The sequence below is a fragment of the Aedes aegypti genome, chromosome 1, assembly GCF_002204515.2.
Source record: "Aedes aegypti strain LVP_AGWG chromosome 1, AaegL5.0 Primary Assembly, whole genome shotgun sequence".
Taxonomy (NCBI): Eukaryota; Metazoa; Arthropoda; class Insecta; order Diptera; family Culicidae; genus Aedes; species Aedes aegypti.
The window spans coordinates 302,584,400-302,599,467 of NC_035107.1; the positions used below are offsets into that span (position 1 = coordinate 302,584,400).

The 15,068-nt window shown below is 36.9% G+C and overlaps 1 protein-coding gene across 1 annotated transcript; it reads left to right on the forward strand.

The window, feature by feature from the left end:
• The first annotated feature begins 6,630 nt into the window (after window positions 1–6,630).
• Window positions 6,631–7,195, forward strand: LOC5579959. The gene is made up of 2 exons (XM_021838364.1): window positions 6,631–6,648; window positions 6,700–7,195. Exon 2 carries the CDS (start codon window positions 6,746–6,748, stop codon window positions 7,145–7,147), a length of 402 nt encoding a protein of 133 aa, XP_021694056.1. The 5' UTR covers window positions 6,631–6,648; window positions 6,700–6,745; the 3' UTR covers window positions 7,148–7,195.
• The last annotated feature ends 7,873 nt before the right edge of the window (window positions 7,196–15,068 follow it).

The following is a 15,068-nucleotide window of genomic DNA, read 5'->3' on the forward strand; positions in this document are numbered from 1 at the left end:
ATTAGTATGGAATGAAAAATTGTTGAAAAAACTTAAAAAAAAGTCGCTTTTCTCAAAAGTGGGATTCTATCACTCACACCCCATTGCTGCTATTCTTGGCACTTTTGATTCACTTAAACATTTAGTGTCCCGGCAAACGTCGTATTGCCCAGTAGGCCGTAGAGGCTTTGGGAAAAATTCCTGAATTTTATGTCAAATTCGCATTTCCCGTTTTCTCAACTTTCTTGGAGGATTTTGAAAAATGTTCTTGAGTGTAAGAACACACGTCGGAACTTTTGAGTAAAACAAAAGTGAAAGAATGGTTCAAATCAGTCATCCCGTTCTCAAGCCAACTCGTGACATACAAACACCATTCCATTTTTAATTTAAATACCTAGATATGTCCCTTTTGTGCATCCTATTACCCTATTTAAAGTATTTCAAATTTTAGTGTTTCTTCTTTTATTTCTTCATAAATATGAAGAGTTTACTAAAGTAAATATATTTAAGGTGAGGATGGAACAAAGCCGCTCTAAACTAAAATAACTAAAGAAAACTATGAATCAAATATGTTTGAGTGCTTAAACCTTCGAAACATTACCAACCAACTTTAGTGTAGCAAACTAGACTATTTCTACAAGAAAATCATGTTTGAAACATATCTACCCAAGATAACAGATGGCAATATGATCAATAATATTACGGTTGTTAAGAAAATTTTCCGGTTTGCGGTAGCCGCAGCTGTCAAAGTTCTACCGCAGGCTTCGAAATCATTCCATCATTGAAGCAAATACTTCCATCATGAGCAATTCTCGCTGAAACCAGGCCGCCATCGGCACCCATCGTTAGAATTCCAATTTTATGTCACTGATCACTAGTTCTCGATAAAACTTAAGGGTGGTCCTTTCTGTTTTCTCAAATTGGTGGACCCCTCGTACGCCAGCTAGCTGAACAGTTTGCGAAAAAGCCCATTTTTCGATAAATCTTGGGTATTTCTTCACGGGTTGTGTATCATATTTCGCATGGAACACATAGCAAACTTAGTGGCATCGTATAGAGAGAGGATGTTGCTTTCATTTGAACTCGAAAAAAATTTGGCGGCCATTTTGAATTTGACTGCCATCTTGAATTTTGTTAGAAAAATCGATTTTTCACCATTAGCGCACCGCTAGTTTTGAATTCTGAGATCACCATCAGAAAGCTGAGGAAAAGTTGCGTAAGATAGGCTACAGAAACTAGGTGAGCAATGGTATTTACCCTATCAAATGAACGATTTTCTAAATCATGTTCTACGATTTTGACGTATATGGCGAGTGCAATCAATGCAAACATCTTTTTTTGTACTACAAAGAAACAAGTTTTCAACCTTGGGTGTTTTATTCGAGTCGAGTGAAGAATAAGAATATTATTTTGAGTGAAAAAATCTGGCGGCCATCTTGGATTTTGACGCCATCTCGATTTTAGGTAGAAGAATGAATTTTTCACCTTGATAGCACTCAGCATGTTGAAATTAGAGGTTATCAATAAAAAAAGGTTACGTATACTCTTCTTCTTTTTATTCTTAATTTTCCTGACGTTACGTCCCTACTGGAACCGAGCCAGATACTCAGCTTAATTGGTCATAAATCCAGGTTATTAAATAGGAATTTTCTTTTATAATGCGATTTCTGACAACAGAATAATTCTTCGACATATCTTTGAATTCAGTAATAATGAATAAATCAATTCAATAAATGAAAACCAACCAAAACCATTGATTGTATTAAACAAACATTTTTTTTACCATATATATTGTTGTTCATTGAATGAAGTTTATAGATTGCGCATCGGGACATTAGTAAGTCTTGTGGTAATATCTGTAGTATACGTTAAAACTACATTACTAAACATTGACAAAAGTGCATTAATTCAGAATGGAAATCTTAAATTTTGAAGCAACCGTATCGTATCGTTTTAAGTACCGCCCAACATGCATGTGAAAAAAAGCGAAATTGAAAGGTGAGAAGCAGGCTTTGTTCTAATGTGGACGTAATGCCGAAACGCAGGTGTATTATTTCGAGGTTGTAAAATCTGGTGGCCATCTTGGATTTCGACGCCATCTTGGTTTTTAGCATTTGAATGTTTTCTTACCATCATCATGTGCTCATCATGTTAAATTATGAGGCCTCCGTTAAAAAAAACAATCAGATTCTATTTTTCTTATCTTATCTTAGCTGTTCAACTGATTGTTCATTTCTATCAATGGTTTTAGACCAAATAAATGAAAGAAATAATGCTATTTTCAACTCGAGGATATGCAGAAGAATCATTCAGGTAGCAAATAAGGGTTAAAAAATCATTTTTGATAATTTGTTTTCAAAGCTAGTTAAACTGAGGGGCTGGCTCTGTTCCAGTAGGGATGTAACGTCAGGAAAAAGAAGAACAAGAAGAAGAATAAGTGTAACGATAGCATTAAAATTTAACATGCTGATAGCACTCATTCTAATACTTAAAAACAAAATGGCGTCAAAATCCAAGATGGCCGCCAGATTTTTTCACTCAAAATAATACACTTATTCTTCATCTGTCTCAAATAATTCACCAACGATTGAAAACTTGTTTCTTTGTAGTACAAAAAATGATGTTTGCATTGATTGCACTCGCCATATACGTCAAAATAGTGGAACATGATTTAGAAAATCGTTCATATCATAGGGTAAATACCATTGCTCACCTAGTTTCTGTAGCCTATCTTACGCAATTTTTCCTCAGCTTTCTGATGGTAATCTCAGAATTCAAAACTAGCGGTGCGCTAATGGTGAAAAAACGATTTTTCTAACAAAATTCAAAATGGCGGCCAAATTCAAAATGACCGCCAAAATTTTTTCGAGTTCAAATGAAAGCTATGTCCTTTCTCTATACGATGCCTTTAAGTTTGCTATGTGTTCCATGCGAAATATGAGACACAACCCGTGAAGAAATACCCAAGATTTATCGAAAAATGGGCTTTTTCGCAAACTGTTCAGCTAGCTGGCGTACGAGGGGTCCACCAATTTGAGAAAACAGAAAGGACCACCCTTAAGTTTTAGTGAAAACTAGCGATCAGTGACATAAAATTGGAATTCTAACGATGGGTGCCGATGGCGGCCTGGTTTCAGCGAGAACTGTTCCATAGTATGCTTGAAAGAGAAAACGCTATGAAAAATAGCAACAAACAACAATCATCAAGGTGGTATCCAAGGTATCATTAAAGCCTACTGATGATTTAGCAGTGCAAATCAGTGATGTGACAGCTGCGGTAGCTTTTCGTTGAACCGTAAAACGGAAAGTTTTCTCTAGAATTGCAATATCAACTTTCTAAAACTTATTTTTGATGGTTTGTAGATTTAGAGCTTGAAGATGTTCGTTCAAAATTATTTTCCCGATGACCATCTTAAATTCCCGTTTTTTCCCGATGGATTCAAATTCCCGTCTTTTAGAGTACTAGACTCGACTTGGTATTCTAAGATCTTGAGAGACTCTTTAGGCTGAAATACCAGCCTTGAGTTTTTTTTTCCAAATTTCACAACAAATGTTTCCAACGTTTTTTCAGTAATTGTACCAGGTTCTCTTTCGGAGAAAAAAATCAAACGAATTTGTCCACTATCTCATTAACAAACTATGCTGAAAACGCAATGGATCGATGCACAAGTTCACTAATTTGACGTTTGAGCGGTGCCGTGTTATTTACGTGACCATGGAAACAAGTGAATTCGGTTCCGCTCAAACGTCCAATTAGTGATTGGTCCACAAGGCAATACCACCAACCAGTAGCGCAACCAGGATTTGGCTCTAGGGGGGGTTTTGGATGGTAAAAATGGAGTCAAAGTAGAAAATTTTTAATATGTTAACATTTACGAAGGACGCAATAACATTTCAAACATCAGTTTCTCTCGCTCGCTCTAGGCATGCCTTTTTGTATGAACTTACACCTCTAGTTGAAGAAAGTCTATTGAACCTGGTATAATTTTCCAAAATTTACCAAAATACGCCTGTGGTGAATAAAAGAAGCTTCGTATTCTACAAGATATTTTATTCTTTATAAAAATTAGCATAGATTTTACTTTTTAGATATGAATGGTTAAAAGAGTTCATATGGAATTTAAACATTCTGATAACGATTTAAATCTCCATTCATTGTGGTTTGCTTGAAAGTTCCAAAACTGTGTATTCACTTATAGTTCTATTTAGATGAATAGATAAGGAATTACTAAATCGTACTACATGGACAAGAAAACTTGCACTTTTTTATTTGGCGAAGTCATAATCGAAAAAGAGGATTGATGAAGAGAAATCGCACATGTAAGTTAAGCCCTTTGAAAGTAACAGTATTGATATGTGATTTTTCAGCCTACGAACCGAATCGCCATCCCCTTCGAGCTTTTCTAGAACTAGGATTTTTTCGTAATCATTGAACACAAAAAAAAAGCTTATCCAACAATTCACGTACTGTGAAGGTCGTAAAATTTGACTAAATGCTGCATCAACTATAAGAATGATGAAGCTTCGGAATCAACTGTTGAGAATTCCAATATATCTATTAGTACATCTCGTCAAAAGCCGTCAGTAAAAGTGAGAAAATTATGTTTTACACAGTTTAGAAAAATATTACTTGTAATACTGTTGTAGTGCTTGTAGGTTACAGTATGGTTAGTCATATAAATATTTTTGCCCTGGGGGGGGGGATTTGACCCCCAAAACCCCCCCTTGGTTGCGCCACTGCCACCAACTCTCATCAAACCAAGGCGCGTTCAATTCTCTAAGGTGTCCTATTATGCTCACTTTGTGGAGAAAACCAGACAGGGTAGGCGAGGAAGGGCTGGCCGTTTTGTTTACAAACATCTGAGACAGGTAGTCGAGAGATTGACTCATGATTGGTTGGAGAAACAGTGTTGTCAAGAATTATTCCAATCTGGTCGCCCCTGCTCCTTGTGTGCTCTACTCCTTTCTTTCTTTTTTGACAATTTCGTCCGCACTGATGGCAGCACAGCTAGTTTCAGTTTCAGCATCATCCAGGCAAGACAGTAATGTTTGTAAACAAATCGGCCAGCAATTTAAAGATGGCCTCCAAGCCGCTATCGCCAAGTGATTACACCTTACTCTGGCTACAGAGTAAAATGCACACACCTTGACTTAAAGCACTCTACAATTCTTACCTTAGACATCTCCACTGCATGGTGTGTGATGTACCTGCTCTCCAACATATTCCACTATGGCTACGACTGGCGTATGGCCAAAATCGGTGTTTTCACCCTACTTGATTTTTACAGCACATGAATTTAACACTTAGTGTTATGAGGTGTTATTTTCGATATTGATTTTTTTTATCTTATTGCGTAAACTGCTTTGGCGTGCCAGCATCTCAAGAAGATCTTGCTTTAAAGTTTCACTCTAGCACAGTCGCAAATGTTCACCGAAGATAACACTGTGTACAACTTGTGTGCTTTACCGATGGTGCGTATACTCAGTACATGATACCTCTGCTCTTGGATTTAAAGCTGAACTGAAAAAGGCTCCTAGGCATTCTACATACAGTATTGGACGAAACATTTGCAACTTTTTCGATTTTCCATACAAAATGATCAACTTTGGTACGCTATATCTCAGTTATTTATGGACCGATTTGAATGAAATTTAGGCAGAACATCAGACATTACTTGAATTTTAACATATATTTTTGAACGATTTTTCCAATCACAAGTTTGACTAAGTGAATTTTTTGACAATTTTTAATAAATGACATAACTAAACATATTGAAGGAAATGCTTCATGAAAAGTTTTAGATTTTAACGAGATGATCAAGTTTGCTGAAGATAGTTTTTGTGTAGGGCTATCAGATTTTGAGATGAATTGTTTTGAACTTTTCGTCGAAAATTACTCGTGGTTGGAAAAATTGTTCAAAAATATATGTCAAAATTCAAGTTGTATCTGATGTTCTGTGAAAATTTCATTCGAATCGGTCCATAAATATCTGAGATTCAGCTTACCAAAGTTGGTCATTTTGTATGGAATATCGAAAAAGTTGCAAGTCCAATACTGTAATTCGAAGTAGTTGCCATGAAATTGTTAAAGATTATATCTGCACTGTTACTTCAATAGGGCCTTTCTCTTCATCGATCCTCTCTTTCGCTAATAACTTCGCTAAATTAGATAAATCTATAATATTTCTTGTTAATGACGCAAGATATAGTTATTCTTCATCCAACAGCACAAAAATATGTTACGAAAATAGAATCAGTTTGCTGCAATAACGTAAAGCGAGCACAGATGAAGAGAAATCGATAAATGCAGATAGGCCCTTATGACAAAAATAATGCTGATATAGACAAAAAAAGGCTCATGTTTTGATATTCTTGAATTTGGCAACATAAAATTCACGTCTTGTTGCCAAAATCGGTAAGGCAAAAAAAAAGTTCTGATGGCTATTTTTTCTGATGATACCCGCAAATGAAACACCGTGCGACGCAGAGTAGAACACATTTTTGTGAGATTTCCATACAAACTGGGAAATCCCTCCTATTGTCGCTCAATGAGCCAGTCAGTGGAATAAACCTGTTTTGCTTCCGCACCGTTACCTAGAGTCGGCCCACCTTATAGTTCCCATAGAAGCCACCACGTTAATATCAGTTTTAAATTACCCTCACCCAACAGTAGGTATATTCAAATAGGCGCCAAATAGCTTCTGCACATGTGGTTAGTAGTTATCCATCTGTCCCACAGTTCGTTGCCACCTTTCCACCGATCAACATGAAAAACTTTCAGCTCGAGTTTCTAGTTTTCGCTCTGCTGGTCGCCATCTCAGCCACTTGTGCCGCTTCCGCAGCGAGAAGAGGCCCCATTCCGGACCGGCCAATAGTTTACCCGGTCAGCCAGGAGAAAGAACTCGGCGATCTGTGTCAGGTCTACTATCCCACCGATCCGTACCCCAAGACGGGATTCTGCATGCGTGTCAACGAGTGCGAATCGTTCTCATTGAGGGTGTTCTACCAGCCGAATTTCAACGTCCACCGGGAACTGTGCTACTTCGAGGTCCACGATCCGGTTGTTTGCTGTCTGAGTGCGCGGGATGCTGGACCGCCGTTTGTGGCGCAAAGGACCCAGCTCACCCGGGATTGGCCGTACGAGTACGACAGAGCGAACTTGGTTTGATACCAGTGATTGTGTGATTAGTGAAATATAGTTAGTGATAAAAGTTAATGGATGTTTGTGTTGAAAATCCGAAACCTTAAGCAGTAAAACACATATAAATTGGGCCTGTTTTTATGAAACGAAAACGATCTTATTGCAAGTGCCGTAAATCAGCGCAGTTAAGGAAAAAACGTTTCAAATGAGTAATTAAAATTAGTATTGCATCAACCAAAAAGCTCTATGACTGAATCGCTTGCAAATCTCTTTTAGATTATATGAAAAATACAAGTCTGACTGTATTCATAATTTACAATTGTGATTATTTTTTTTGAAAAAGTTCACTCGGTGAAAAGGCTTTATTCCTCGCATTTTTAAAACGCTTTTCCATATTCCACGCAGAAACTGTGTGAAACGTGTCGGAACGGTTGTATGGATGAACCGATTGATTTAAATTAGTTTTAGACTAAATAAAGACATTTTATATGTACAAACGGTTGATGCAAGTGTGAAACAATCCAATTTCCGAATCACTTGCGAATTGAGTTGATTTTTTTTGTAAACGAGGAAACGCCGCCGCCGCTTTTTCGTCACGTCGCCGAACTTTTTTCGGTGCGCCAATTACTTAAAAATCGTCACGCCGCTTATCATGGACTTTTATCTGATCCAAATAGTCCAAGTGTTTCGTGAGTTGTTGTTATGTTGATATGTTGCACAGGGCATTATTTAAAAAAAAAAAATAACGTTCAAGGTAACATTTTCTACACATAACTGGTATGGGCAATTAAGAGCGTATCCGATGCTAGCTTCAGTTTAGATAGATCGTAGATATGAAAAGAACTTTTATAGAACAATTAGCTTGTTTATAAAAAATAACCTTTTCGAGAACCACGCTAGATTCTTCGGAAAGCATATTTCTCAAATACAATATTGATTGCCGCCATTTAAAAGATTAAATTAAAATCATTTAAACAACAATTCCCCCTGGTCTATCGCCAGCTTTTCAGGTGAATCCCGTCCTTATACCTCTCCCCATACTCACCTCTCTATGTTTACATTTCCTTCCATTATCCCAACTTACGGTAAAAATGGGCGTGGCCAGGAATAGCAATGTTCATGATTTCGGTAACTTTGTTCAAGATTGGATCAAGGTTCACTTTCCATCCTTGTTTGTGAGAGCATTCAAGATGATATCATCAAGAGGAAACATAAATGATTTTAGTATCCCATCTACGAAGCATACCATAACTACGCTATTGCTAACGCTATAAAATAACCTTTTAGAGACGAAGCAGCACAATTGTGTTGCACTTATTTTTTGAAACGACTCAATCAGGGTTGGATTCACATACACTCTCTGTCCACTTCATAGCTGATGTTTTATATTGCCACTTCATGAAGATTACAATTCATCAGCAAAAGAAATTTGATCATAAAGGTAAAAAATCGTACGTCCCGAAAAAGATAGAATGTTATTTCTGTCCATATATTCTTACATTTTATACAACATATTGCTTTTTTTATGCGTTGTCAAAATTTTATTTATTTAATTTCCTTAGTTTTATTATATGCGTTCGGTATGCGCGCAGCATTCTAGCAAGACCGATTTCCTCGACTCCCAGGGCACACAAGAATACCTTCGTACCTGCCACACGATATACTAAATCAAACATGGTCAACTGGTAAAGAAATCTCTCAGTTAATAATTAATTCGTTTTGCTTCGAATTAAAGGACACTTCGAAAGCCGGACACTATGCCTATTTTTACATTTATTATAACATAAATTCAATGTTTTTTTTTGGAGAAAGATTCAAATTAAATAGGGTCCTAAAGCCCTGTCCCAATTGTAGTGCCAAACGCTTAAGTTTAGGCCAAGAACCCATGTTTACTAAATTTTTAATGTTATCCGGTAGTTTAAGTACAAAAAACATTTTCTATGTTTATTTTAGATTTTGTCACACCCCTTGGCTTTAACTCAAATTTTGGGTGTATTTTAAAGTTTTCAAGATCTTTATTTGTCCAGCGTTGTACCAGAAACATAAATGCTCATTGCTCAAAGATGGCTGCACCCAATTGCTTCATTTTTTCACAACATACTCAAATTAATGTATCAGAGGAGTGAATATCCGAATACGATAAAAATTCTGTATGTCTAAAATCCTAACATGAGTATATAAGACATAAATCAGGGGATGTCCAAAATAGATTGGTTTTTGTTCAGATGATATAATTTGGCCATCTGATGAAACACACTGGAATGTCGCATGTATGCATACTTGTAGGCGTATTTCGTGGGTCTGATTAATAGAAATATTAGCAGTAGAACGCTAGTGGCGCTCCGACTCGCTAGGACTGATGATGCTACACGGAGACGGAATTCAACTCAATTTTGGGTTGTTTCAACGCAATTCCGTAGTTGAGCCCAATAACTCAATTTTGGCTAAATTTCCAAGGTCCCCACTAGGTAGTTTGGCTTTAATTCCATTAGAAAAACATACTCAATTTTGGGTTGATTTAACGCAAAATTGAGTTCTTTCGACCCAAACATAAGAAAAGTTGCATTTACCCAAATTTGGCTTATTGGGCCAAAGTACCCCCATTGGGTAGATGCAGCTCTCTCTATTTTTGACAACATTCGTGTGGGAGAAAGAGAAAACCGAGAGATTTTGGGTTGAAACTATAATCGATATACTTAATTTTGGGTAAAGTAAACTCAAAAATTAGGTAAAAATATTTCTCCGTGTAGGACTCCAGAAGATACAGCACAGACAAACAGACGTAACACTTAGAACAAATCTCGATCAAAATCATAGTCACGAGGACATGTACGCCCAATGCTAAAATCGGTTTGTTTGGCCGACAGGCTAACAGATGGCGATAGTGTGTAAACGTCAAACGCAAACAAAAACGATGCGAGCGCTGCAGATGGTGGATTGGCCACCTACCATATTTTTGGATCGACCGTTAAAAAGGTGGTCGATGCACAATGATGAGAGTGTGACGTCTGTTTGTCTGTGGATACAGTGTGGCAGGAGGAGGAGTGTGGAACAGTGCAACGAATACCACTTCATTCACACCTCGTTTGTAACCAAACCTTTGTCATTGCATCTACTTCAGGCGTGCTAGAGAGAAGAAAACGAACATGACCATTACTAAAGTGACTGCTAACGCGATCGGTTGAGTTTATTGGGTGATATGAATAAAAAACGTTAAACTTTACTACATGTAGCATCTACTCAAAAACAAAATCCACAAAGTTTACTACACTTTTGGTATGAATAAAAAACTTTTCGAACATTTAGTACTTACTACTTTCGAACATGAGCAGTGACTGATGCTGTTAAGAAATTTCCATTCAGAGTGCAGAGTGATTCTGCACCTAAAGAACAATCTATTCAGAGCTAGGACAGGACGTGACAGCTCAACTAAGACGGCCCCGTTGTTTTTCAGTCGATAACCTTGACGATGCAAAAGCCAGTGCTGCTAGTATTCTTTTCAAGCAAATCTTGTGAACAAATTCAGATATCAAGAGTTATAAATTGGTTGTTTCTTACACGCTTTATTTGTTTAGTGCAATTCAAAATTCAGGTTTATTTTCAAAACAGGCGATATTTTCAAAGAAAATTTACATAATTTCCATTGTTTTGCTCTCAATTCAGTATTTTTTTTTTTATTTAGGGAGACTTACGGCTTCGGCACCTTGCGACTATTATCGGCAACCAAATTTCAAACGCCAAATACACAGTATTTTACTATTAAAACACACCAATGAAAACATTCAGATGATTCTTCGTCCTGTCAGCTACCCGCTAACGAGATTTCCGAGCAGGAACAAACAATCTCGCCAAAGATGTCAGCAATTCAAATAAACACGCCTCAAAATGCGACTGATTTGGAGCTGCCGAAGTGATCCGTTTACAGCTCTTATGGGAAAGCTGCCGAACAGAAAGAGGCTGCCGACAATAGTCACACTGACAAGAGATGTTCGCAGCGTTGTAAAAACGTTTCCAAAAAGCTTTTAACAAGTCTGTCGGTGTGAATCGATAAATATGTAAACAAACAAACACGTACTTTGTCTGCTGATGTCCGAAAAAATCACAAGAGAAGCGCGGCATCGGCTTAGACTGCCGAGAATACGTAAGTTCTCCTATTTTAGTGTTGTAAGAACTCATGTGGTACATTTAACATCGAATTTAAACCGATTTGAAACAAAAAGATTTTGTGAAAAATTTCCAAACTTTTGATGAAAACTCTAATTTATGAACTAGCAACACGGCCGGGCTAGAAACAAAGTGCCCTGTTGCAATCCAACTCAACGATGTGAAAGTAGGCCTTGGCGAAAACGACCAATGAGAAGTGGTCTTTTTTGACAGGCAATTGGTTCCATTTTTGTACTTTGACCTGACACGTCTTGTCTTAGATTCAGAGTGACGCTCAAAATTAATACAATCATGCATATGAAGGAAATTCATGGAATCTTATCGATTACGCGACAATTTGCACAAAATCATGAAGGTGCTGTAATTTGTAGTGTAATTTTGCGATTAGTCTGGTATTCTCTTTATGTCTATGATTTTATGATGATGATTAATATTAGCTTAACATCTATGAAGAGATCTTGAGATTACAGCTCTCAAATCAGGAACCACATATTTTTTAGCTCCAGTACTGAGATTCTGGTGCAAAATTGCGGTGAAATTTTGATGCTCCCCGTGTGTTTTCTTAACAGCACGTTGAATTCTGGAAACTTTAAGTGTTTCTGTGATGTTCTCGTTATTTCAGAGGGGTTTCTGATAGTATCTTTGGAATTTCTAGAACTTAGAATGTATAGATTTTTATGAGAATTGTAGTGATTCCATTAGTAGTCGTTAGAATTCAATGAGGATCTCCCCTAAAATGCCAGTCCCTTTGAAATTATTAAAATTCTTATCGATTTCACAAAAAATCCCATTCAAATCTATAAAATATTTACCGACATTCAAAAGGTTCATATTAAAGCTTTGCTTCGAAATTCCAACGCAATTGGAGATCAACGGAATCTTAAAGATTTTTACAATAATTATAAATATTGATTTTCAGAATTACAAATATTCACACAATAATTCGCAGGAATCCCACCGCAATCTCAGAGATTCTTACAGAAATACCATCTCAAAGACACCCACAGAATTCCAAGAGATTAATATCCGAAATCCCGATCCCACCTCAATTCTAGAGTTTTTAGCAGATTTCTAATATTTCCGCAATATTCCTAGAATGGTATTTAAACTTCCAGAATTATCATAAAAAACCCGACATCCCTATCGGAATCCCAAAGTTCAAACAAGAATTCCGGAATTCCAAAGGAAATCTGAGAATCTAAGATGTCAGAATTTATACGTAAAATTCAGAATTACATTATTTATATCTGAATTCCTACCGACATCCAAAAATTCCTAGAAAATAACATAATTATCGTAATGCCAGAATTTACACGAGTATTAAAAATTGCTACTGGCGGTAATCTTACCGGAATCTCAGAATTACCGGGGTGAATGTTTTCGTAACCTCAGAATTCCTTAGCAAAACTCAAAATACCTTCCGAAATATCAAAACTCATATCATTTTCCCGTGATTTTTACTCAAATTTTAATTATTCCATTCAATTCCGCAATCTCAGAGCATGTGTGGCAACCTCTGAAGCTAACTACCAGTAGCTTCGTAGTAAATGCTACCTTTATTCATAGCAACGCGTTGCTTGTAGTATGTTCGAAAGGTGTAGAAAGGAAAATGACACAAACATGTTCCACTCGTGTTCCACATATAGCGTTTACTACCGAGAATGTAGTAAACTCAACTTTACTACATTTTATTCATACGGCCCATTGTTGTCTCGCGAATAAATAAGTTTAAAGTGATTTCTCGCGTTTGTCTTTCATTTCCACAACTGGTCCGAATCCGTACGCTGATATTTCGCTTCGTTACTGTGACTCTACCATCGATTCCGTCAGTAATCCAAATCACTTGGATTTTCTATGGACGGAAAGTATGAAATTAAATATAAATTTCCCAGGGATTCCTAAAACGCATAGTCTGCTAAGTTGCATTCGAATGTTTAAAGAAGATGTAACGATGATACAAAATGATTCCCCATCTGGTACAAGCTAAATCGTCAACTAGTGACTGATTCTGTTCGAACAGAGCGTAATGTCTAACACTTCTCCAGTAGATACCATGAAGTTGGGCGATTGCCTATATTAAGGGGTCTATTTTGTAAATCGAGCGGTTTCATGTGATTCATCTGTAGTCATTGTCGATCAAAGTAAGCATGCATATTTCAGATGTCATCCGTCGACTCTCATAGTAATCTAGTCACATAGAGTGACAACTGTCAATAAAATCGAGTGACAGAGTCGAGTCGAGCGTAATTTTTGGTCGACAGTGACTCCAGTCGAGTCGTTTTTGATCGACTCGACTTATAAAATAGGGCCCTAAGTAATCAAGTGTACTACTTAAACACAGACAAACAGACGCACCACTAACTAAATTTCGATCCAACATACTTCAAACGATAATTTCGAATTATTTGGGTTACATATCTCACAGCCACATGCGCGTGCATCGATTTCCTTCGTGTTTGACTGTCACTAATTCAAATTATGTTCAAATCACGCGTTTAGTATCGTACAGGCGAATCTGCAGTGATCGAATTCTCTTTGTCGATTTTCTCTTTGGATGGACGATTTTCGCATGATTTCACGATGCACCATGGCGAAGGACCATGAATATTTTCTATTGAATTTAAAGTAATAGTTGAAAACTGTCATCTGGCCTAGTATTTAGCTAAATTGTGCAAAATCGTTGAAGAGAAATCGATCACTGCAGCTACGCCCTTATGGCACTGAATGCGGGAAATGATCACAATCAATAAACTACACTACTATAGAGCAAACAATAATCGCTTTCGTCATATTTAGCATTGTCGTGACCCCAGTACTATTCGTAATATCACCGGCATGGTTCTGAAATTAGCCTCGCTCAGGTGTGGTTACTTGTACCCTACGAAAATCAACCTAAGAGTGGTGTCAAAAATAAATCTAATGAAATTTGATTCTACATTTCCATATACAGTCGACTCTCCACATCTCGATGTTCTACATCTCGATATCTCTCCGTATGTCGATGATTTCATAAGTCCCTTCAGTCTGCATACATTTTCATTCTCCATATCTCGATATCCTCCTTATTTAGATATCTCCATATCTCGATGCGCTTCTGTTGAATTTTCGTTCGCAATTTTCTCTCCGTATGCCGATATGACCAATATCGAAGGTAACTAGACCAAAGTTTTGGGATTCAAAACAAATTAGGAGCGCAAAATGACGTCTGTTTGTGTATTATATTTCTTGGCAACGGAGTGTTTACCGAGATCAACACCACCGAGCTCATAGCAAAAACTTTTAGTAGGTTCTCAACGAGCGTGGTGTTCGTCCAGAGATTTTTCAAAAATGGTTGGAGAGCATTTTTAAATAAAACTCGTGCGGGTCTGGTGGAAGATGTTTTCGGAATAATAATTTTCTCTATATCCCAGAACATAGAGTATATTTGAGCTTGTTGCGATATACATATTTGAAAATAGTAAATTGGCAAAGAAAGTGCGCAGTTATTATTAAAGGAAACGCTCATAGAATATTTCGCTGCAGATCAAGCTCTGTCCAAGTTTGGACGTAACACTTGATGAAATTTACTTGATGAAAGAAGGGAAATTTATTTGCAAAATATTAAAAGCTCTACGATAGCAGATTATTTTTGGTTTAAAATGTTTAAGGCTCTAACGCAAAAAATCTTCTCACATCATAACTCAAAGGAACAACACATTTTTTAATGAACATATTTGTGGCAAAACTTTTCTACGATTCATCATAAATCTTAATTTTAGATGTGTAGATCAAAAACACCGTCTAT

What these genes read in the sequence shown, in the direction of transcription:
- LOC5579959 (XM_021838364.1), top strand. Translation starts at nt 6,746, where the DNA reads ATGAAAAACTTTCAGCTCGAGTTTCTAGTTTTCGCTCTGCTGGTCGCC.